At 44.0% G+C, this 25,742-nt stretch overlaps 1 protein-coding gene across 5 annotated transcripts in view; it reads right to left on the bottom strand.

Annotated features, from left to right (window-relative positions):
• znf438 (zinc finger protein 438) overlaps window positions 1–25,742 on the bottom strand; it is a 50,456-nt gene that overhangs the window by 3,041 nt on the left and 21,673 nt on the right. For 3 of the 5 annotated variants that reach the window (XM_071485659.1, XM_071485657.1, XM_071485660.1), the window contains 2 exons: window positions 16,575–16,679; window positions 54–1,844 (listed from right to left, as the gene is read on the bottom strand). In XM_071485659.1, coding sequence (XP_071341760.1) covers window positions 54–1,816 — 1,763 coding nt within the window. In that variant the 5' untranslated portion in view covers window positions 1,817–1,844; window positions 16,575–16,679. Of the gene's footprint in view, window positions 1–53; window positions 1,845–8,073; window positions 8,244–16,574; window positions 16,680–25,742 lie in introns of all 5 variants that reach the window. The other 2 variants (XM_071485661.1, XM_071485658.1) reach the window with 1 other exon arrangement.

Raw genomic sequence — 25,742 nt, 5'->3', positions numbered from 1 at the left:
AAATGTCATGGTTAAGCAGGGAATCATTATAATGCAAATGATAATAATCTTACCCCTCAACAGACACATCATCCTCATGATGGCTGATTGACGGCTCCACGGTCAGCACCACCTTGTGGACTTCTCTCAGATGACTGAAGTACACGCCTACATATCCAAAGGCTTTCTCGCAGAACTCACAGCACAGAGACCGACGTGGTCGTACCTCTGAGTGATGAAGCTTCATGTGGGTGCTCAGGCTGCCAGAGTGAGCGTAGGCTTTGCGACATACTGGACAGACATAGGGCCGACTGTTGGTGTGACTGTTCATGTGGCTCTGGAGGTGGTGCTTGAACTGGAAACAGCGGCTACAGGTGGGACAACGGTGGAGCGGGCGGCTGCCTATGTACACTCTGGGATGGGAGGCACCTCTCAGGAGGGTCACTGGGGCTGGTTGGGGAGGACAGTCAAGGGCCTTGGTTGTGGTAGTGGTGGGGAGCTGATGACCGAGTACAAGCTCCTGTTCCTGGCCATCTGAGGTAATGGCAGGCAAACTAACAAGTTGGGGAACTGTTTCCATAACCAACATTGGCTTGGGGCGGATACTCCGGTACTTCTTTGAAATGTCAACTTCCTTTTGCTTGGAGCCTGGAACAACTGCTGGCGGTTTTTCAGGGACCCTTCTACGGAAGAATGACAAGGACCTCTTCTTTCGGGCCTCAAATGCCAAGATGTCTTCCATTGTCTTTCTTTTCCTCCCTCGCTTCTTGCCAGGTGGTTTCTGGATGGTCCCAAACAGAGGCATGAGTGTGGTCTTGGCCTGGGGCTGTAGAGCAGAGTTTGACACCTGGTTGTGACTCAAGGCTTCAGCTGGCTCCAAGGTCTTGATTGTAGGATCTATGGGGCTGGTGTGTCCTGTCTGGCTAGAGAAATCCTTTTTCTCTGGCGACAAACTGCTGAGCTTGGCAGCTGGGATGAGGGTGCTTTTCATTTTAGAGTAGGGCAGGATGGGCAGTTTACCCTTAGGTGGGGATGGGATAATCTGGACCGCTTTGCTGAAGATAGCCGGGGACAGGACAGTGATACTGCTCTGGGACTGGGCTGCAATGGGCTTGGATTGGCACAGCCTCACTGTGGTCTTACTTTCCTCCGGGGATTTGACTGGGGAGCTTTTGACAACAGTAGGGGGGTACTGGAGGTTCTGAATAAGGCCAGATGTAGCAGGTCGTTCAGAGCCATCTGCTGTTCGCTCCAGCTGAGAGCTGGGATACAGCACGGCATTGTCTGGGAGCAGAGCGGTGACAGAGATGTCAGAGGAGCCTGGGTCAATCAGAATTACCTGTTCCGAAGGTTCCTCTTTCGGCACTAAGGTTTCTTTTGTGTGCTTGGACTCCACTTGTTTTTTCTTCATAGCTGTTGATGCCCACCCCACCACTGATTTGGTCTGCGATGTCATAGTAGCCTTGGAGGCTGTTTTCATCCTGGCAGCTGGTGGTGGTGATTTGACCTTATCTGTGGTCCCCTTGCTCCTCATTGGCTGGTATCTGGGAATGGGCAGTTTGAGGTTCTTTTGGATTGACTGAGTTTGTTGCTGTTGTTGCTGTGGTGTCTGAGAGGAGACAGAAGGGGGCAGCGCCACCAGGGAGAATGTGCCATCCTGACCTGCTATTTGCATCAGTGCATAGTTTTGGGTGGGCACAATGATTGACTTGGGGCTGGAGGCGGTGGTAGCCTCAGGGAGGGCAGAGGGAGGCTGGCAGGACAGGACCGCAGGGGAGGGGGAGGGCACTATGGCCGGGGCCTTGGGGGCAATGCTCCGGAACTGAAGGCTCTTCATCTGAAGGGTTGGACTCACTTGCTACCAACTGAAACACAAACACAGAAAACATTTAGATAAGTTATTGCACTGAGACTAGCTTGCTTTTCCAGCCTTAAATTGCCCTTCTACCTCAAACCCTTGAAACCTCAAGTTTCCACATCAACAGTCACTGCCAACATTGCAACACTGATTGATATGATTGCAGTCTTAAATCTGTTTGATCTAACAGACTTAATAGCAATAACTAAGATGGCTACATGACTTCCTGGTCTTGTCTGAAAACTGCCAAGGTCATTACAATAAATGTGACCTCAGTGCAAAAGTTTTTTTTGATGAAGTCATTACTGCGCAACCCAAGCAGGAAAGAAGCAACCATACTGTCAAAAATACAGGCATCTGCACGAGTGTGACGAGCTGTCCTATTACCCATGTCTCTGGTCACACACAGCAGGCTCTCTCTCCCCCAGGCTTAGGACAGACTGCCCCCTTTGATTTGGGCTCAGCATGCAGCCGTGGTACATGCTGGGGCTCTGTGGGGGGGCTCCTTGTACCTCCCCTCACTTCCTGGAAGGATCAGCCAGTGGAGCGTGAAAGCTGCCCAACGGCAGGATCTTTACCAGATGAAGAGGGGGTTCTCCTCTCATCTCCCCCTCCACTGACCAGCACTGCAACCTGGCCGAAGGCAATGAGGATGCCCTGGATTTACTTTATCATCCCTTGTTCACAAATGATGTTTCATGGTTACGCAGTGGGGATAAAGCTTTTCCACACTGTGTCTCGCCATTCTGCCTGTGTTGATACAAAATACTGCTGAACTCTATGGGGAACCTATAACCTCGGATTGAGGTTTTAAACAAGTCTTTATTATCTCAATCTACCGAACAGTTTCCACCCATCAATCAAAAGCCACAGGTATGGCTTTCAAAAACAAAGGCAAAATTCCCTTTAGTTATATCAATACTGTATCTTTATATCAAAAGGAGGGAGAGATTACAGTGGAATGCTTCAAAGGGTCTAATTGTAAACAGACTCTGAGCTTTGAATTTCACATTATGACCAGACTTTCAAAGGCAGTTTTTAATACCGGCAGAGTTCCAGCTCCACTCTAATACTAATCATCATGAAGTGCAACAATCTGGAGGTGTCACAAAAGGCAAATATTCCAAAACATAATTTCTCAATACAAAAAAAAGCCCTGTATTCATTTTCAAAGCAGTCTGGGCAAGAAGCTGTATACATTCAAAAAGAATGAGAAGAAAAGAAAAACTGCAAAGGGCATATTGTTTAACAGCTGGAAGTGTTTCTGTGCGGAGAGATTATTTATACAGTACCCCTACCGCATTACGACTCCATAAAACTGGAGATATTCCTCCTCTGTGTGGATAGTTGATTCCAGTTTGACTGTGACTTTGGCTGAAAACAGAGTGGAATAAAACTGTGGGATGTGTGTTCCTCTGGCCATTTTATGTGGCTACAGAGAGCAGGAGAAGTGGGTAGAGGCAACGCTTGGCGATGAATTCTAACATGTGAAAGTTTGACATTAAGGAGAAAAAAAGGGTGTGCATCAACAGCTGGAGAAGCAGCCAGCAGGCCTGTAATCCTTTTGTCACACATGATTCAGCAGATGTCACCTGACACCAAGTCACACCACACAGAAACATGTCTCAGCTTTACTATATCCATTTGTTCGTTCCACCTGGTATTAAACAATAAAACCACAATGAATTCATCATCATCCTAGAAAGGTGGAAGATAAAGCAAGATACCAAGCCTACCCCAAGAACATTTGTCATTAATACGCAAATTTGTTCAGCAAGGTGAACTAATCTGACCATGTGCTGCTCTTCAGTTGCTGTGTTTAAAACACATCTGTACACAGATGTGTTTGCACAGACACAGACGCCACCATGACAAAGCCTGTGGTATGAGGAAGTACAAATATTAAATTAAACTTATTAAATCTTAATATTATATTATAAAATATGTAACAGTTTCATGCAGCCGTGCAGTACAGTGATGGCAGATAAACTTGCTTCTGTACAATCAATGTATCCTTGCATGAAACTGTATACAAAATACAAAGAGAAGGGTCAGGGGAATCACCAAAGTCATAAGGAAACAGTGTCTGAGGAATGTCTATTAATTTTCCTGGTGCATGTTGAGATGTTTCCCTGGATGAGTGAAAACTTTGACCTGCTGGCGGCACTGCAGGAACAGTGAGGGGATCGAGGGGAATTTCACGGCAATGCAAACAAAAGTTTCTGATATTTTTCAGTCTGCGACAAAGTGGCGGACCAACCATTCCTACAACCACACCACTAGTATGACTAAAATTAACAAGGGTGGACACAAATTCTCAAAACTGTGTATAAATAGACAGCATGCAGACCTTTTCAGAGCCCTGTAATAACACTCTGTTTATGTACTAAAAATGGTGTTTTCACACTGACACTCTGAACTCTACTACTGAAGTGCACTGATACAACAGGTAAGTGTCGGTGACGATGACATGACCTCAAGCCTGAAGCATGGCCTCAAGCTGTTTTTCACTATACAGGATGGCGCGATGACAAAGTCTCCTTTACTGGTGTAGGCCATGCAATATTAATATTTGAAGAATCTCTCTAGGCTATCCTTTTCTGTTCTCCTTCCATCCTCACCCTGTGTGTGTGTGTCCTCTCTTTTCATACTTGGGTTTATACTTTGGGAAGCTTCTTTCAGTGCATGCCCCCATCTGCAATACTGTCCTCCTGCAGTTCGGCAGAGAAGAGGCAGAAGACAAGAGAGGAAGGCGGAGGAGTAGGGAATTGTTTGTTCACCTGTTGATGTATCAGTGATGGTAAACTGTCTTCATCATTCTTGATTACCCTGGTAGTGATTCTTATGGTTGTGCAAGCAAACACTAGAAAAGTCCGGAGCCACAGATGCTTTAGAGCCAGCCCTGTAAACTTTTATCTGTTCCAGATGATCTAGACACAGCTGGGAGAACAGCAGATATCCCATTTGCAGCTGCCATTAAAAGCATTTTGAGTGATTGGATTGCAGTGGGATAATGCTCGACCACATAAAAGTACAGGTGTAAATGCACCCAAGATGCATTGAGAAAGGACTGTGATCTGATCGGCCAAATCACCTCCGGAGCTGGTCAAGGAAGCACTGTGACCACACAGTGTAAATGTAATTGAGTTGTCAATGAACATATCTTGGACAGCAAACCAGCGAGGTAGCAGTTATTAGCAAGCCAATACAATAACGCAGCTTCACAGATAGTTACCATCTTCTTCTATTTTTCTGCTTCTTTTTATTGTTGTTGTTGGTTGTTTTGGATGTGCACAATGAGAGGAGGATGTGACGTGAGCTGGACAGAGTGATTGGATCTCATTGTGGACACTGGAGACACATATAAATACTAGGTGTAAATATAATAATATTGTAATTGTTTAATATTGTATCTAGATACAATCCGGATACGAGACACATACGGGTGAACAACAGACACAAAACAAAGCCATCAAGACAGAGATGTTTGAAGTATTTCCTCAACTTCAATTCAGAGACTGAAGTGGTTGAAAAAACTTCAAATTTCCCTTCAGCTATGGAAATATAAGATGTCTATGACATTTTCTGTATTTGTCAAAACCACACAAATGACTTCTATGTAAATGTTCATCACTTGCTGCTTTATGGATCCTGATAGCACGATGCAGCCACCAGCATGCCACATCGTAGGTACAGTATTAGCCAGGTGATGAGCAGCACCTTGTTTTCACTAGACAACGCAACAAGCTCAATTTTTGTTGACCTTGGTAATGGTAGTTTGAAAATTGTCCACTTACTTGTTTCCTGAAGGCCACAAGATATGTTTGAAATCTTTAGTGGTAGGAAGTACCTTTGTTCAAAGAAATTTTCCTGGTCATCTCCCTGACCAAGGCCCTTCTTGCCTGATTACTGAGTTTTGCCGGACTACCAGCTCTTTATTTTGGACCATAGGAAGAATCCTGCTGGTTACAAACTTGGAAGAAACATTCAGAGCTTTAGAACTGTTTTATACCCTCACTAAGATCAATGAAAGTTCCTTGCACTTCACGACTTGGTTTTTGGTCTGACAAGCACTATGAATTGTAGAACAAAATCATGTCCATACAAATTGAATTTGCCTCTTATCAAGTTATAAAGAGATAGCATCTTCAGGGTGAACAAGGCAAAAAAGGTACACCTAAATCCATCTTAATTTACTGAACCATAGCAAAAATGAAAGCCTAAAAACGTTTACTTTTTAATTAATTAGCATAAAATGTTCTTGCTGTGTAACTATGGGTTATTGTGTGTGGACAAATGGACAAAAAGTACATTTAATCCATTAAATTGATAAGTGAAAGGGTCTGAAAACTTTTTAAAGCCAGTGTAATCCAGCTCCACACACTGGCCTACATGGATCAGAGGACACTTGCATTAGCCAAGGTGCAGCTTCAGTGACTGAGAATACCTTCACCTGCAAACCCGAGTCTAACTTTAGATGTTTCTGCGAACTGCAACTGGCCTTGTCTCGATTCAGAAGGGAGAAATGCACGAGGAGGTCACAGATGCTACTCAATCTGCTGCTGGATTTGAAATGCCAACCACTCTAATCTGACTGGGGTCAGAGGTCAGGGCTGGGGTGATGCAGAAACCTGGTTTCTGGAGGGAATGTGGGAGGCTGAGGGAGAAAGAGAAGAAAAAGAGGTGGGGGTGATCCACAGAGACAGATTATCAGGTAAAGCCAGAGGGGTGAGAGGTGAGGATCTGCTGTTTATGCTGGAAACAGGTCAGGGTTGAGCAGGAGGGCAGAGTGGGGACGGGCCAGGCATCCACCTGGAATGGAATGAAATGGTATGAAGTGAACTGCACAAAAGAAACTTCAGCTCACACTCTCAAACCCGGACCTGGGTCACATGAAGAGGTGGTCCAGCCAAAACCGATGGGCTGACCTGCCAAAACAACCTGCCTGTTGTTAAACACTAATGCATCCCTGATGCATCCTCTGATTCCTCTTTGTCTCGCTTTCGGCCAACTACTGTTTGAACTGCAGAGTCCAGCATTTTGCTCCCAATGTACTGAGACTGTGGCCGGGACCCAACTGCAAGACAACCTCGTCTGTTTTTTTAAAAAAAAGCTGGACTACTAAAAAACATTCTCATGTGAAAATGTCAGCCTCTGGACAGCATTTGTTACAGCAGACAATAGGAAAGGAGAGACAGGTTTTTTTCTCTTGTGGTGAGTTTTAAAAAATCAAACCTGAAGTGTTTTGAGGAAGCAGAGCAGGGAGCAGAGAAGTGTGAGGTTTGTTATCTCCCTTGTAGGTGAGAGCAATGCTCATCTGGGACACAAAGATAGAGCCTGGAGATGGAGGGGGTCTGGAATGAAGAGTGTATATGTGGGAGGGAGGGCTAAAAACCCAGCAGAGGCCAAGCTCCCCCAGGTTTTAGCCCAGATGAAAGGCCAGGATCTGGGCTAGATAAGAGGGCAAATCACAGGGGGTCGGGGCCAGCCGGCTGTGAGAAGCCATGTCCAGCGGCCATCTTTCACCAACCTCCTCCCTCCGTCTCTCTTCCTCTCGCACATACAAACACACATACACAGCATGTGGGATTAGCGAATGAGAGAGGGAGTGAGAGAGGTAGTTTATATATATATATATATATATATATATATATATATATATATTCTTAATTAAAACAAAAGAAGCATTTCATGGATCTTGCAGTCCAAGAGGAAATGAGATCATACTGTTTTCCTTCCTCCTGAGTGAACTTAAGAGTTATCTGTGCTTGATCGCTTCTTCCTGCATGCATGCTAACTGCTCATCTTTGCTCTCCTGCCTAAGGTAGGTGTGTGTGTGTGTGTGTGTGTGTGTGTGTGTGTGTGTGCGCCAAGGAGCTGGAGCGAAGGCGATCATGGAGAAAATGAAATCAGTGTTTGCAGAGGTCCTTGTTTTGTCCCAGAGCTCTGCTGAATGAGTTGGCCAAGGAATAGATGCATGCACACATAACACACACTCGCACACATAACACACACCTACACACACACACACACACACACACACACACAGTGACCGGCGACTTGGTAGCGTCCAGCTGCTCCTTCTACCTTTTCACCAAACAACAAACAGAGAAAGGTGATGCAAGAGAGAACATTACAGCACCATATGGTATTCATGGCATGCGCACAGACACACTGACACACACACACACCGACACACACACACTCTCACACAACCGTATGTCATCCACTGTCACCTGAGCAAATCAATGCAAGGGAGAAATCCATTCCAATTAGGATCCCGCTGCTCTGCCCTGCATGTGGATGTAGATTAATCGATACAGAAATCCCACCGCTAACCTGCCGTTCCTCTTATGGAAGACGCTGAACCAAGACTCTGGATGTTTTGTTTTCATTGACTCGCATCCTAGAAATGAAATGAAATGAATGCTCTGATCATTTTCATTTGTATCATTTGTATTTAAACAGTTTTCTCTGTATAAATATTCTAGAGCAAGGCAGACAACAGGATTTCAGAGAGCGGTCACTGCAGAGAATCTGGACGCCCAGTAAAAAACGAGGCACTGGCCTTTGAAGGCAGGATGCTGTAAACCTCTGACAACCAATGACCTTTGACCTGATGTCCAACAAGGCCATGTGTCATCCCCAGGAAGTTGTAACACCTTCAATCTTCCATGCTCACAGATGAACCAAATGAGCATATGAGCATGCACACAAAAAGACACAACCACACGCCTGCACGCTTTCAGATGACATGGCCGTCGGCTCAGAGCTGAGTGGCGTCGACGAGAAACGGAGGTGACAGCGGTGTGTCCGAGTGCATGTATGTGTGCAGAGGTGTGTGACCGAGGTCTCAAGTGTTAATGTGCCTCCCTCCCACCCCCCGCCCCCCGCCGGGCAGCCAGCACTGTGTTAGCCATCCAGACTTTGCTCAACACTAAACCTTTACCTGACCTTTCCCTCTGCAGTGACATTTGGACCCTTCTGAATAGGTCAAACAGCACTAAAGAGTGGTGGAAAAATGGAAGGAGGGGCGTTGGAGGAGAAAAAGGAGAAAAGAGGAGAGGGATGAGGGCTGTCAGAAATCACCACAGGGAGGTGAGAGGGAGAGGGAACATGTAAGTGGGAATGGATGCAATGAATGAAATTCCCAAAGTGCCCACATTATGCTTTTCTCCCTTTCCCATTGGTGAGTTATTTACTGTAGCTTCTTTGTGCATGTTAAAGGTCTGCTAAGGTACAAAGCCCAGGCAACGGGATTTACTTTCTCCCACAGAAAACACTGTTCCTGAAGCGCCAGAAACACCACATTTATATTTTATCTACATCATTATGTAGCACTTACGTACTGCCTGCCTACCAGCTAGTTCAGCATGCTCTCAAACAAAGCTAGTTAGAGCAGAGGACGGGAGGAGTTGGTTAGTTTCAGTCGCTGTATCGAGAAAAACAGTTTTGTTTTTTTTTTGGTTTTTTTTTTCTTGGTGCAGATGCAAATTCCCTTTGCAAGGAAATAACCAACGATGCAGGTTTACTTTGCAGCCGGTTGGTGACAGCAGAATAACATTTAATTAGCCACGTTAGCTTTGGTATTTCCTAAAAGCAGACGTTTTCCACTTCAGTCCATATTTTTGTGCATTTTCCACACGTTCAATGATTTACAGAGACATATAGAAAACTTTATATAAGACTTGTGATTATAAGACTAAATCCACCATTATGTTAAACAATGAGCAGATAATGGGTGTAATATGGACATCCACTTCTGGATCATGTACAGATGGATTTCGGAAGTTGCCATTTCCAATCAGTTATGTTACGTAGTAGTTTTACAGTTTGTTCACAGAACCTCCAGTCCTCAGTCGGCTCTTAAGTAGGAGTGAGCTGGTACTGCCTGTTTCAGTCGGGGGCTCAACCGAGGGGCAGTTTGAGATAAAGTATTTTTTTGAACTGTGAATCATGCTCTACTCTAGAGTCCCAGAATTAAATATAGAGCTGGAAATGAGCACAATAGGTCTCCTCTGTGTCCCTAGGTCAGACGTCAGTGCAGGGAGGTGACAGGAAGTGTGTTTGAGAACATATGAGTAGACATGGATGCAGTGAATGAAATTCCCACCACTGCTCTAATTACAGTCATTAATTAAGTTTGGACCATTTTAGTTATGACCACATTCTTGCATTTGATAGTTAAGATGTTTGGTTGTGATCAGCAGCAGGTTATCATTCAGTGTGACAACCCATGAGGATGTCACACTGCTGAATGTGAAAAATTGCTGGCAGATATATGGTTTCATAAACATGTAGAGTCACTAATATTACAAAGTTGCTGCGATGTCATTTTGCAGAGTGACCAACAGGAACAAAGCAGGAAATGATGACATGTTGGTATGATACTACAAAAAGCAGATAAGAGACACAAAAACAAAGATACTGGTGGATGTACAACACAGGATGCTGGACATACTAAGTTGTATTTCTGTGGAAATGCGGAAGCAGATAAAAACATGTTGAACTCAAAAATAAGGACTGAGGATGTAGGATGGGACAGGAAACAAACAATTTGTCCCAGTCTGCTGCAACATACTGCTTTAATACCTGTAAACAGGTGTTGTCAGCACTGCCCTGTAGTAGAAGCTGCCTCTTTTCAGTTTCACTTTTTGACTGACTATGGGACATTTGCTGATATTTAGTGGAATCCATTTTTCCTACTATCAACTCTAAAGCAGATTATTTCCAACCCCATGCTTAACAGTTGGTAAAGGGACGTCACTAAGTACTGACTTAGTATGGTGCTTAAACTTTTGTGCCACAATTTAATTTTTGCAACTTTTTGAGTTCATGAAACAAAAAGGAAAAACACATTTTTAAACCCCTACAAAACAGGGATGCCTAAACCTTTTTTTCCTGAACAACAAAAAGCAATTTCTGCAAATCTATGGCATATAACAGTAAACAAGTTGCACATATCCTGAGAACAGATATCAAGGCAGCGTCCTTCCGATTGTTCACCCTCTGAGAAGTGTGATCTCAAGTATCAAAACCGTGTTCCTATTCTAGATGATAACAGCCAGTCCTCAAACAGGAGTCACATGCAGTTTGGTCCGACAGCAGATCACAAACGTACTACGTCTGTGACGAGTTGCAATTACACAATCATGTAGGTTTGTGGTGGTGTCAACAATAACCAAGCCTATCCTGCTGCAACCGCAGCACGAATGGGAAGACAACCACAAAGGAAAACTTCCAAATATGGTCTGGTGTCTGGTTAGGGTTAGGATTATGATAACGGGCATGGTTTGAATGGGGTGTGGTTCGAAAGGGGCATGGTACGTAGGCTCTGCAAGGCTGTAGCTGGATGCAAAAGACTCTGTAGTCTTCAGCATCTGAAACCTCCATTCCACTGGAAAAGAGGGGGACTCATCAATTTTGGTGACATTGAGGGACAGGAAGAGGTACAGGGGTATGCAAACTTGCAGAGTTTGACCTTCTGTTTTTCACACAGATATGTTCGTCACTTTTTGGGTGATCCAAAAGGCTGCACCATTATCCCCATTTCTACATTTACTGCAGCTGTATTTTCTATGATTTGCTGGCTTTTCAGAAACAAGGATGAACCTCTGCATTTACATGTGGTTGGACAAAACTGTAGAACTAGAGATGGTCACCCACCGGTTTTTGAGATAGGATGTAGAACAGATGTAGGACATGTGATGCAAGATTTAAGACAGCTGTATCAGGTAGCATTAACACAAAACAAGAAGTTGAAGACTGCACAGTTTGACATGTATAACCTTAATTTAATCGGGTAATCGCTGATGAAATGTTCAAACCTGCACCGCCTGCAGAAATGAACGACAGGATCTGTCCATTTCTATCTAACTCCATTCTCCCATCCCCTCCCTTTGTCCGTCATTCATTAATTTGCTCCTACATCCCTACTGACAGATGTGCAGTGCCTGCTGTAATGCACTGGTACACATAAACTCACAAGTAAGAAACCTGTTCAGCACACAAACACGCCCCCAGATAAGGACTGCAAAGAATTTTTATTCCTGTCGGCCCTGTCAAGGAATAGTGATGCCACTGCAACCTCGCCTGGGACACTAAGGAAGCACCTGCGTTCCCGGTCCCACCTTAATGATCATTCAACGCGCTGGGAGAACTTTAATGGGGGCCCTAGAAGGAAGGAAGGAAGGAAGCTGCCAGTTTGCTAATTTTAGGCACTCTGCATCTCAGATGAAACGCTGGGAAAGGCAGAGAGGAGGCGTGGAGAGGCGGGAAAGTTCTCTGTCTCTCACTTTCTCGACTTTCTGCATCATGTCTTTCTAACTATCATTACCCCCTGCATCCGCTATGAGAGAGAGTCTCATAGCTCTTTGATTCTCTGAATCATCTCTCCCTCTCTTCCCGTTCCCAGCCCTCCCTCTCTCTCTTCCTGTTCCCTGCTTTCTCTGTCTCTTTCTCCCTTTTTCCGACTCTCCCTTTCATTCTCACCTCCCTCCCCTTCTGTCGGTACCTGAGTAAATAAACAGTGTTGTGTGGGATGCTAATTAGAGCAGGTTCAGGGACGTGACGAGCCCAGAGACAGATAAACAGCAAGGTGGGGAGGAGAAGAGATGATATGGAGGGGTGGGGGTGGAGGTAACCCACCCCAAGGGCAACACAACACAGACACAAACACATCAGCTTAGCGGTGAAGGACAGACAAGAGTGGTTTCGGCTTTCAACCCAACTGAGGGCGGCTTTGATGCAAAGGGTGGTAGTAAGGAAGAGGACTAAGAAAGCGCTGCGATGAAGTGAAGGGCGCGAGCAGAGAAAGGGGGCACGTGGTAGAACTTCAGCCACGATGAGAGAAGAGGGAACGTCGTGCAAACTTCCTTAATGACGGCTGCTCCTAGAGCCCCAGTGTGAGATCAAAAGAATATGCAGATGAACCCAACAGCTCTCCTGTTGAGGTGAGCCCGGGCTTCTAAAAGCAGGTCAATGCAAGGCAGCTTGTTCTTATTTAACATAAGATGGCCCTTCTGGGGGGAATAGGCTGCTAGGTATGCAGGTGAGAAGGTAATGTTACACAGGGGAGAAGAACACAAACAAGTATGCGTGCACTTGGTGCTTACTTCTTGTACTTGTTATCTTTTAAATTACTTCTTAAAATAACAGTATGTGATGCTGCAACAGAATCACAGGATTGAGACTCGAGTTACATGAGAACATAAAACATGTAGCTCTTTTACATTGCAAGAGTCTAATCTGTAACCTGGTACATCCCATGACCGGACTCTTTAAGACTTTGGTACAAGGTTTTTCCATGTATTTCCACTGCATTTCACTAATACCCTTTTTACACCAAAATTAGCAGGTAAGCAGGTTTCTCAAATGCAGGTAAACCTGCTAAAAAAAAAAGGTGATGGATACAGGTTCAAAGATTGAGCTGTTAGCAGCCAGACTGGTAAAACTGATCCGTCACATCTAATCCCCATGTTGGTGCTGCTGTAAGTGTCGGAGCCTACATGTGAGACGCTTCAATTGGTGATTGTGTAGCTGCAGTGTTTCTGGTTTAACAGCAGAGTTGGGGGGTGGGGGTTGCAGGTAATAGGTCTGTTTACACTGTGCTCTGAAAATTAATCATTTGACCCAGGTGTGAATGCCAATAGTACCCTTCTCCATTCCACGTTAGCATCTTTGCAGGTTTTTTGACCAGTTTTTTTGACCATCGCTAAAGTTGTATGTTTTAAATGTGTTTGTGCATCATTTGGTAGGGGAGTAAAGTAAGTGTCTGTTGAACAGACAACAAAGGGGCTGGCAGAAGCTGGCCAGTGGCCAAATATGGTGTCCAAGCCATCTAATCACTTGACACAATCACACATCTGCTCAAGCAACAAAACTTTGCAGAACTGTCAACTAAGGCTATGTCCACACTGCTATGTTTTCATTTTAAAACGCAGTTTGAAATCTCTGTTCAGACGCCAGTTTTAGCTCCGTATCAGAAACAATCTAAGTCCGTACTATCACACCTGAAAACACATACATACATGACAAAACAGGAAGCAGGTTGTCTCCTCTGCAGCTGATTAGTTACAGAAAACACTACAAACTGGGACAGCAAAGACAGATGCAGCATTAAATGCAGAATTTAACTACACTACGGCTGCTAGTAAAGACAACAAGTTCAGTAACAGTCGTCATTCGTTGTTCACGTTGCTTTCACCACTGGTAGTTGACACTGATAAGACCCAATCACAGAGAGACTGTGGGTGTTTACGACATCGTTTCCAAAGGTCCAGACTAAAATAAAACCTCGGAGTTTTCAAAACGGGTCCAGCAGTTTTCAAAAGTTTCAGTTTTACATGTGTGAAAAACTCCAAAGCGGTGTGGACGTCAGGTATAAATGTAGGCAAACGTAGCCTAATTCTGTAAAACACTAGAAGTTGCTTTTGGTAGAATTGGTGACAATGGCAACACAATATGTTGTCATATGCCACAGTGAGGATGGCACTTTCCTTCCTTCAGTCTTGAATTCAGATTTGAAAGCACAAATATTCAAAAGTCAGATTTAACCTGGTGAACTTTAAGGTCAGCATGGCAACAGTTCTTAAATATTTAATTATAAGGTCATATCCGCTAAACCTTACATGGACTGGATGTCAGCCATGTTATAGAAAAACACAGCTTTGAAAGGAAAGTCATTGTAATCGTCAGCATCCAGAGATCTGAACCTGAAACTGACTTGTACTTTGCTTATAAAAACCTCTGACTTGACTTGAACTGACACTTTCTTTGCCAAGACTTCACTTTTATTACACTGTCAATCAATTCTGTTCCCTTAGTGTTACTGTGTTTGTTGCCAACAAAGGTTATTTGCCTTTTTCCACTGAAAACCCCAAACTTCTGTCTCCTAGATTATAAAAACTCTGTAAAAAAAATAAAGAAAAACCTCTACTTTAAGCCAAAGCCACATCCCACCCACACACCCACCCAAAATACTGTGTTACTGCATCAGACTTCAAACTGTACATGGTTGCAGTTCTTTATAATAATCTGCTATAGGTTCTAACTATTATTGCTGCAGATCTTCAGCACATCAAGGTGCTCCAGTGGCCGACAGCGCTGCGCTTGTATAAACAGCTCCCAAGGGTGACTATGTGTTAAACTGTGAATGTAGCACGTGGCTTTACTGAGCAACAACATGAATGCTCAATCTCTTTTTCTCTTTCTAAATAAAGTCTATAAGAAAAGAGTTTCTTCCCCTTTAAAGCCATTCTTGTTCCTAATGATTTTCTTCATGTCATTCTGTCTCTGTCTTTGTCTTGAGTCCATAAATTGAGCATCTACTCGGGTGTCTTTGTTGGGTTATTAAAACCATGGGAAATGCTGTCTGGCAGGATCAAAGCCAGTCTTGGGCTGTAATGATCACTGATGCTGCTGTTAAATTAAACAGACGTGAGCACTGTTCACTCTAATGGGGGGATTTGGCTCCACTGGGAGAGAAGGTGAAGAGAGGCAGTGGATCAGGAACAAGAAGAGAGGAAGCCCAAGGAAAAAGTGTGAAATGACTTGTAGCAGCTAACTAGCAAGACACAATGCTAACAGATCATGTAAATACTGCCTTCAGTATTACTCAGAGATGCTTTATGATTAAAAGACATCTCATGATCCCAGATTACAGCCAGATTGGTAATGACAGGTGCAGGGGAAACCTTGGCATTACAAGGGCTGGCATAAGCTTTTAATCTCATGTTAAGACCAGCGCAAACACTGGTGGAGAGACAGAGAGGAGAGGGGAGAGCGGAAGGTGGAGAGCATCACAATACATCTAAGAGACTGTGGAGGAGAGGGGAAATGGAGGGAAATGTGATGGCTGGATAGATGAGCTATTTTTATAATGAGGTCAGTGTGAGCTGTGGGATTTCATTCTCCTGGGACACACACACACACACACACACACACACACACACACACACACACACACACACACACACACAGGATCTTTGGTGGTATATTGCTCCTGCTGAGTGGGACTGCCTCTGTCCACAGCAAGAAGATGAGGAGGAAGAGGAGGAGGAGGAGGAGGTCGTGGAGGGAAGATACGGACAAACCCAGATGGCAGGGAGTGAAATTTAAGGATTTTGACTGGTCTGGTATTTCTTCTCCTCTGTCTTTAGTACTAGAGGACGAGGACTGACGGTTAATAAACAAGACCCACATTTACTCATTTCACCTTTGTTACAGGACAAACAAATATGGAAAACTCCCATGACTCCCTCTGTCTTTAATCCTCTAAACTTTGCAAACAGTAACACAGAAAACACTGCTGCACTTTATCCAGCACATTTGGACTGACAGTTATGTGTTGTCAAGCAAGAGAAAACAATTCTGAAATGTAAAATAATAGAATTTTAGTCATGTGGTAAAACATGCCATTAATCGCAATTAACTACTGAAATTCAGCAATTACTCGTGATTAAGAAAAAATTAATCGTTTGAAAGCCCTAGTATTAATTCCCTAAATACTTTATAGTTTACTAGTCTATAGTTATTATGTATATTGCTATAAATAATGTCTAGTACCTTTTATTTAGTGATTTTAGTGTGTTCATTATTTATATAGTATTATATTTTTAGGTTATCTGTTCCTGTACTTCTGCTGCTGTGACACATGAACTTCTCTGGATGAGCTGAATAAAGTGTATCTGATCTTGTCTATTAAATCAGCTGATGACAGACTGAAAAAAGTATTTACCGACTGAACGATTGCTTCCTCCTCCGCTGCTCCCTCGCTGCTCCTCCTCCTCCTCCTGGGTGGTGCCCAGGTTGTGGTCCTGTCCCCCTCCTCTCCACACTCCCCCTTTAAAGACATCAAACATTACCCCTTTAAAATAAATTGTGATAAAAGACAAAAAGACAAATCAAACTCTGTAACAGATTTGAGTGCAATTTGAGTACCAGGTGTTCAATATTATATAAATAAATAAGACATTATGTGCAAAAATAAATAATCATGTGAGTAAACAGGCTGAAAGATGAGGCGGAAGCTGCTGGTAAAAAAAAAAACATTGTGGTGGAAGCGATAAAATAACAATATGTTTCATTACAAAGTTTTAATGAATCTACTACTCATCTACTACTTTTTCAATATATAACATTTTATGTATAAATATGATTCTATGTATTTAATAATCGTCCAATTTGAGACTCCACAAATTCACACAAAGACATGGTATTTTCAAATCTATCCATCTGACGATTGCTAAATCCATAGATCCATAAATTCCTGGAAGCATTTTGAAACGGCTGAGAGGCCTCTCATGTGATCCGTCTGCATCGGGGTAAAAGGAGTAACATGGTGCAACTGCACACGGAGTAGCAACATTATTTGCACACTAGCACAGCTCTGCACGGCCTGTTTCACAAGCACACAGCCCCTATCTACAAACCGTCGCCCTCACGAGCAGCCCCGTTGCTCTCTCTAAACGCCTGTCGCTTTGGCCCTCCATTAAGCCGAGGGAGCGCTCGTTTAGCCAACAGTGTCTCAGCAGTTGGGGACGCAGGCTGCCCGCTCAGTCAGATCCAGCCGTATTAAATAAATAAGGAGCGCTCTCCTGTGTAAATTATTCATTTAACATGCCTTATCCTCTTCCAACAACCTTGTTAGAGCAGCTCAGGAGTGGAGGAGGGGGGACGGGGCGGGCATGGGGGGCAAGGCAGGGGAAGCAGAGGGGAAGAGGCAGACACCGCGGCTCATGTGCGACTCAGCAGAACCTGTGGTGCATCTCTAAGCTCTCTGGGCGTTCAGTCGTAGGGGGGCTAATTCGCTCTGACACCTCCTTTGTTTCAGGTGGGGAAGAGCCGCACACACACAGCTACGCATTTGCTCACATGCGCGCACACACACACACTTGAGTACACACTGACACACACAAACTTAGGGAGAAAGAGCACAAGAAAGGAATTTTTAGTGCATATTCATAGAATAATCATTCTAGTTGTCTGGATAAATTATTGAGAGACGGGGGAGCGGGACACGCGATGCTGGAAAGCGGGAGCTGGTTTTTGTGCTGCCTGAACTCAAATCAGACAACACAGCGAGTCATGCTCTCTAAACAAGCTGATCCTGATGAAACGGGATGGGGGCAGATAGAAAAATGCTTATTGTGAACAAAACCACTGTTGTGGAGATTAACCTCGAGGGCAGATGAACGGAGCACCTAACATTTGTGTACTGTACACATGACACAGCTACAGGAACATTTACAGTGGCTTCAGAGAGGATTCAGACCCCTTCACTTACTCCACACTTTACCGTGTTGTAGATTTTATTTTAAATAACTAACATCAATCTGCTCAGTTACTGTTCATGACAAAGTGGCAACATGTTTGTAGAAACTTTTTCAAATGTATTAAGAATTAAAACCTGAACTCTCTCATTAATAAAAGTGTTCCGACCCTCTGCTGCGGCTCCAAGCTGTGGTCAGGTGCTTCCTGTTTGCTTTAATTATCCTTCAGATGTGTCTGGTACTTGATTGGAGTGTAGCACCTGTGGCAGATTGAACTGATTGGACATAGTTTCCGAAGGCTCACACTTGTGTATGTAAAGTCCCACAATTCACAGTGCACGTCAGGACAAAAACCAAAGCATGAAGTCCAGGGAACTCTCTGTAACCCTCCATGATAAAACTGTGGCGAGGAAGAGATCAGTGTTTACAAGAGCACAGCGGCCTCAATCATTGTGAAATAGAAGAAATTTTCTTCCTTTGAGCCAAACTGAGTAACTGGACACGAAGGGCCTTGGTGAACTCCAAACACTATGTATGAACACCAGGCACAGCTCATCACCCGGCTAACACCATCCCTATGGTGAAGCATGGCGGTGGCAGCATCATGCTATGAGGGACAGGAAGACAGGAGGGATAAATGCAGCCAAGTACAGAGAGAAGAAACGCAACCTGAGACTGGGGCAATGGTTCACCTTTCAGCACGACAATGACCTGAAGCGTGACGCCACGACAACACTGGAGTGACTTCCAAAGCCCAGACCTTACACCCCACAGTGTAGACTGATGGGCAAAAATGACATTTGTATCCAAAACTAAATCAGTCTACAACACAATGAAGAGTGCAGAAGGTGAGAAGGTGTGAATGCTTTCTGAAGCTGTGCATATACACACACGTTAAAAGTCAGGAACCAAACTACATTGAAATAAAACTTAATTCCAAATACTTGAATATTAAATGATGCTCGAGTATTAAGCTTCAAAGTAGTAGAGTGAAATTACCCAGTATGAAGGGAATTAAATGTAAAAGCAGTCTTTGATACTATAGGTCTGAATTAACACAATTCACAAGGAACTCTGGAGGAAATCTAAATTTAAAAGAGAATTTCTCTTTTCTTTATTGCCACACATTAGAGCTCAGGGCTAGACTGACTTTGACTGACAGTTGGCCTAACATTTCCAAATACCAGGCAAATGGCCAAAACACAAGTGAAGCTGACCGGGAATTTCAACAGTGAATTTACGGACAGTCGTGGGATCGGCCCCGCACAGACGGAACCTGCCTGTTCTCTCAGTCTGAGTCCGGCGTTCAGCCCCAGAGCGGGAGGTTGTTATGTCAACTCTGACAGTGCTCATTACCAGCCTCTTCGCTCTGAATTGGAGTTAACAGGCTTTGGCCCAGGCAGAGGCCGACTAGACCCGACTGGTACAATGGGATCAGTGTGTGTGTATGTGTGCGCACATGTGCTGGGAGTTAATCACAAAACTCTCTTTCATTTCTAAATCACACCTCGAGGCCACTGTACATTACAGAGGCAGTGACACACAGTGAACACTGACATGTACGTCTTATTTCACGAGTCAGCACGTGTAGCCTAAATGATAATAACACAGATACTCGAGTTTCGTTAAAACATTACATCAAATTAAGCAGTAACAGCATGCGTTTTAATGTGACATTATTCTCATAATGTTATATGATTTTGCTTGTTTGCTTATGTCACCACACATTTGAATAGAAATAATTAGTTGTTTTACAATGGGAGGAATCTCATGGAGCAAGCTTATAACTTGTTTAAACTCTACACAACTCTACACGAGTCTACACAAGGGGGACTTTAAAGGTCCCATATTGTATAAAGGTAGATGTCCATGTAGGTCTAGTTCTATATTAATACTGTGAAAGTATCAAAGCCTCAGTCCACAGAGAAATGCACATAGCCTGTATTCAGAAACTGAGCCTGAAAACCAGCCGTCAGGACTTCTGGAACTTTGTGATGTCACAACTATGCAATCGCCCTCAGCCATGCCCCCATGTCTTTTTGGCTCATTTCAGCAGTGACCGGCCATCACCATTTGCATTTACCGTTAAGTTTTACCAGTTACCTGTGATTAGCCTGGTCAACCAATCCCGAGAGGCTCGGAGACCGACAAAAATGCCCTGTTCTTAGTCGAGCTCCAGAGAGTAGCATGACAGAGGAGATGTTAAACTACACTGAGATGGCATTTGATACTTAAAACACAAACATATCTTCTTCTGGATATGAACACTTCAATCAAACACAGGAAAAGTGTAAAATATGGGACATTTAAAAGTCAGTCCTGTGCATGCCGGCTTGTAGAGAAGGAAAGTAACAGCAGCAGTGAAGACCTGCAGATTTAGAAATGATGACGTTGACGTGTGATCCACACCAAAAATAACACTGCATAAAAAAAAAAGACCAAACGACTGCAAAGTTATCACAACACTAATAATTTTAGACTCTGCTGGAATGCAAACTTAACAAAACTGTGATACAAACATCCGCAATCTTGTGTTGTGATAACAGATATTGTCAAATATGATCTATTTAGACACTTTACATATCTAACAGATTGGTTTTGATATTAGCAGGTACTTAATGCCATAAGCTTACGGGAGTTATACTAAGCTGTTTGTAGTTTCTCCACAGAGACAGAATCTAAGTGTCGCAGTCTCCTGGAGGTTTGTCATTGCCTGTCTGGTCTCCTGCTGCTGGTGATGGTATCTCCGGCCTCTTCAGCACCTCCTCTCTCAGGCCAGTAACCACCAAGCAATGTCAATGATTGCACTTGTGATTAAGGCTCTCCACTTCAAACGGGCCCAATGTTTATACAGGCCCTGATATGGCAGATGGGATAAAGAGCAGGTAGAGCTCTCTTGTTTGTGTCGGTGTGCATGTGTGTTTGCCTGGATCTGAGGATGAATGTCATTACGCCCAGGCTCTGTGGAAATACAATCGTAATGACACACCGTACATGCCGTTTTGCGTATTGCAGCTGCATTTTCCTCACAATCTTACTCCTCCTCCTCCTCCTCCGCCCACACAGGCATATATAAGCCACGCTGCACTGACATTATGTTGTTTTACATTCTGAATAAGTATCAGTACCTACACCTAAGTTCACAGGCAGAGGTGGTGGGAAGAGTTAATTTACTTCTTCAAGGATTATTTAAGAACTTCGGTGGTTTTACAACAGGCAAGCTTTTTAATAGTCCAACTTCCAGGCAAAAAGTGCCAAATCAGAAGTTTATTGATCTACACTTCATTTTTTCTCTTCTACAGAATGTCTACATCTGAGCACGAACAAGCTGCTTTTTGATATATTTTAAATCTCTGAACAGAATGTGAAGGACAAAAGTGTGAGGTGTCCCACAGCTGCAGCACTGCAACCTAAATTAGCCCAGACCACATGAAAAGCTGTCGTCTCTATTCCAGGCCGGGGCGGGAAAATTACAGCCCTGCTCGCTCTACTCTAGCATTAAACCTCAATTAGTGCACAACTGCACAGATGATGTCATCACTGAGGGACCCGAGAGCCCTGGAAAATAAGGGGTGCTTTGCCTTACAGCAACAGACGCTAACAACCGAGACACCTCGAACCTTCAGGTCCTCACTGAGCAGCTCGGGGGCTGAGAGAAGTTGTTGATTCCATCCAACAAGTAAGAAATAAAGTGATGTTGTTTTGATACAGCCTGAAAAAACTAAAAGCACCGAAAACCTCTGGCCTGGTTTGGCTAAATTTACCAGGAATTTTAATCCTGAGTCGTGACGAGAGTTTTCCCAAGAGTAGAGAGGTCAGTGAGGTAAGACAAGAAAAACTCCTGTTTGACCTCCAGTGACCTGGCAGGAGACAGAGGAGAAGGGAAAGGAGGAGGAGGAGGAGGAGGAAGAAGGTGACGGGGCATGGCTCCTGTCCAAACACTGAGTCTTTCTACTGCCCGTTCCTCAGCAAACCACTTATATTACACAACAAACTCAAATAGTTACAGGCTGAGAAATGTCCCTCATTGCAGCAGAGTCTGAGCTCAGACCTGACTGTACAAGGATACTTATACAACAGATACAGACTAAGGTACTACTCAAACAATGGATTGTCATTCAATACATAGGAAGGTAAACTTCCCATATATATCTGCACTGTGAAGAACTGGGGCTGGTTGCACAAAACATCTTTAGTTTCCTACTTAAGTATGACACTTAAGGTTGTATTTCTGCTTAGCTGAGGGAGTTACTTAAGGGTGTTGCACAGAATCTCTTAAAAGTAAAACGTTGAGGCATTTGCAGCAGTGAAAGAGATTTCACAGCGGTAAAGTTTCCATGGAGACCACTGATTTGCTGCCACTAGCACTTGTTATACCTTTTATCACTTTTGGGAAGCCGATGACATTAAAGAAGTGCACTGCTATCTCATCCTCCTGTGGTCATGACAGTGACACCACTGATCTGTGGATGTGAAATACCTCGACTATAACTGACCGGAAACATCATACTGCATAAAACCGTAGAGCAACCGTTAGGCAACGGAAAGTAGAGGGATTCAACTGTAGATGGTCAGGCCAATCATAAACTGACTGCTGGTCAAACCTGTCATATAAAATCAATTCATCATCATTATGGGTGTCTCCTGGTTGCGGGACACTCTTCCTGGGATGTGCTCATTTTCTTTATTTATCTCCATAAACTCAGCCATGTGGCAGTTAAGATAGAGTCAGAGGTACCTTTAGTTTTTCTCCTTACTTTGGTCTCTAAGGTCTTTTGTACTATGGTTTAAGTTTATGACTGAGATAAGGAGAAAACCTCAAATACTTGTAGTTCAAAAACCTTAAGAAGGGAGTTTTGTACAAATTTAAGGAAACATTAACTCAGACTTTAAGGAAAATCTGTAACTGGCCCCTGGTATTGAACTCTTGGCTCTCTCATCATATGACTGCTTGTGTTCCTGCCCAGTAATGGCTGAAACTACTCAAATAAGACCAAACTTGTAATAAACTGGAACAATCCCTTAACAGTGCTTTTGGTTTCCAACAAAGAAATAAAACCTTGGACTCAGCCCTCCCCGGTTGGTTATTGTAGTCCAACCTAGTCCCTCTTGCTGTAGGGTGATGCTTCCTTTATGTCGTACAAAGGAGGGAGTGACTTCAACACAGCTCAGCATGGGAACGCTCGCGGGCACCACCTCGTACCTTTGTAACAGAAAGCCATTCCCCGCACTGTGTGAATTATGCATCGCAGCTCCAAGCAGCTTCTCACCACTTGTTCAAGCTAGCTGCCCAAGGACCACAAGCCTTCTTCGGTGTACCTCCACCTGAAGAGACGCATCGCTCTCACTTCTTCAAAGAGAAGTCAATCACGCTATAGATTGTTCGTACCACCCAGTGGGTTTACAAAACTTTTACTCTGTCTCTCACAGGTGCACAGAGAAGGGGATGGGGCCCACATTTCTCAGAAAGTGGAACAGAAATTTTTTTTTTAGAGCCAAGCTCTGACAAAAACTTCAAGTGGGGGTGGGGGCGGTGAGAGGGGTGGTTGAGATCAAAAGCCTGCAAGTTCCTGGCGAGCGGACTCAATCAGCCGAGAGGGCCAAGGAGAGGAGGAGAGACAAGCGCTTCCCTTTTAAATTGATCCCACTGAGACCCTCAAGGTTCCCCTCGCAGGACTCACAGAAAAGCGATAAAAATCTGGCCCTGTGGATCTGACGAGGAACTGGGAGGGAAGAAGGTGAAGAAGAAAGACGCTTTCGGAGGGAGAGGCACAGAAAGAACAGAGGGAAACTGAGGGGGGAGAGGAGCCAGTCGAGGCAGATCAAGGGGCGACGAGGGAGAGAAGAAGGGTGGGCTCGTTCTCCGAGGGTGCATCCAGGCATCGCTGTGTGCCAGCAAAGAGCCAGAGCAGGGAGCGCTGGTGCTATCAGCTATCAAGCCCGTGTTACATGTCTGATGATGTGCTCAACCAATCAGCCAGGGGTGTATCTTTATTCTGCCCAGGTCCTGGCAGCAGTAATGCTGGATCGTTTTGCGCTGGCCTGAGATTAGACTCTGGACGAGGCCGGAGCCGTTATCCGCTGCATGTTGGGGCCTCAAAGGAACGAGCACTATCAGAGCAACCCAGAGACCCAGCAGCCTGCCAGACACACCGCAGACCTGCCCAGCTGCCAAGAGCGGCACACAAACACACACATTAAGGTGGCGAGTGTGCTTGTGTGTCCCTTTCGATGCGATGGATGTATTTTACGGTACGATATGAAGTCATTATCAGCAGCACTTCACAATCATAAAGGCAGAAAAAAAATCGACAACAAATTCACTCCTCTGCGGTCAAATGTCACAACTGAAGCCAGATGAGAAAATAAGTAACTGCAAATCAGATTTATTCATTGAGTGGCATCTACAAAAAATACTTTCATTTCCTTTCAGTCATTTCCTTTTCACTAGGGATCCGACTGTGCCCTTAACATTACAAATTCCCATGACTTTTCATAACAGGGTTTAACTACTTCTGTGACCTAAAAATTAGATTTTCCTCTGGTTTGTTAATGTTGTTTGTCTTCTCACAAAGTGTTTAAGGGGTAAACAGCCTGGTTTCTGCTACAGATGAGCTGTGAAAACCAATTAAAGGCAAAATAGCTGAAATACATAATCTAATTCAATTTACGTGCAGAGCATGTTGTACAGGGAAGTACATTCTTGTATTTCAGAAGAGTGACCTCTGTATAATAAGAATGCCAGAAATTCATTCATGACTGGAATACATTTTTAATATTTGACATTATATTTTGAAATTCATTTGCAAAAAGTGAGTGTGTCTTATGTTTTTCCGACAGAGTAATTTCAGTATTTACACTCAGAGAGCTCAGAAAGTCAAAGGTCCATTGCCAGTTTTTCTCCTCCTGTCATGGGAGTCTTGACAAGTACATCACTGCAAGGCCTTGTTGAAAAAAAGTCTCTTCATAGGCTGGGATGGTATGTCTTGATAAGCTGGATCTCCCTACTGGGCTCAACTGAAAACATCATAGTGTTAAAGGTCCCGTACTGTCTAAAAGTAAATGTCCATGTGTTTTTTTATCATAAAGCAAGTCTAAGTTCTATATTAATACTGTGAAAGTATCAAAGCCTCAGTCCACAGAGAAATGAACACAGCCTGTATTCAGAAACTGAGCCTTAAAACCAGCCGTCAGGACTTCTGGAACTTTGTGATGTCACAACAAAGCAGTCACTGCTCTCAGCCATGCCCCAAACTCTGCCCACCTGGACCCACCATCCAACCTGACAGGATTTGGTTTCTCTGAGTGTTTACCTAAAATCTACGATACATTTTATTTGATCACTCAGAAAACAGTCAGTCCAATCAGAAGAGAGGCTCAGAGCCCCTCTTCTGATTGGACTGACCTGTTGTTACTAGAGCTCCAGAGAGAAGCCTGAGAGAGGAGATGTAAAACTACACTGAGATGGTTTTTGGTTCTTAAAAACCACAAATATATCTGCTTATGGATATCAACACAGGAATAGGGTAAAACATGGGACCTACATGGAGCTGCTGCATCATTAACAGCAGCAGTATTTTCTCTACATCTTGGATACAAAGGACAGGTGAGAGGTAAGGAAAGTGAGTAAAAAA

The sequence above is a fragment of the Trachinotus anak genome, unplaced genomic scaffold, assembly GCF_046630095.1.
Source record: "Trachinotus anak isolate AG129_WGS33_773 ecotype Australia unplaced genomic scaffold, CSIRO_AGI_Tana_v1 ptg000009l, whole genome shotgun sequence".
NCBI lineage: Eukaryota > Metazoa > Chordata > Actinopteri > Carangiformes > Carangidae > Trachinotus > Trachinotus anak.
The sequence above is the reverse complement of the archived record's forward strand: the minus strand, read 5'-3'. Positions and strand labels throughout refer to the sequence as shown.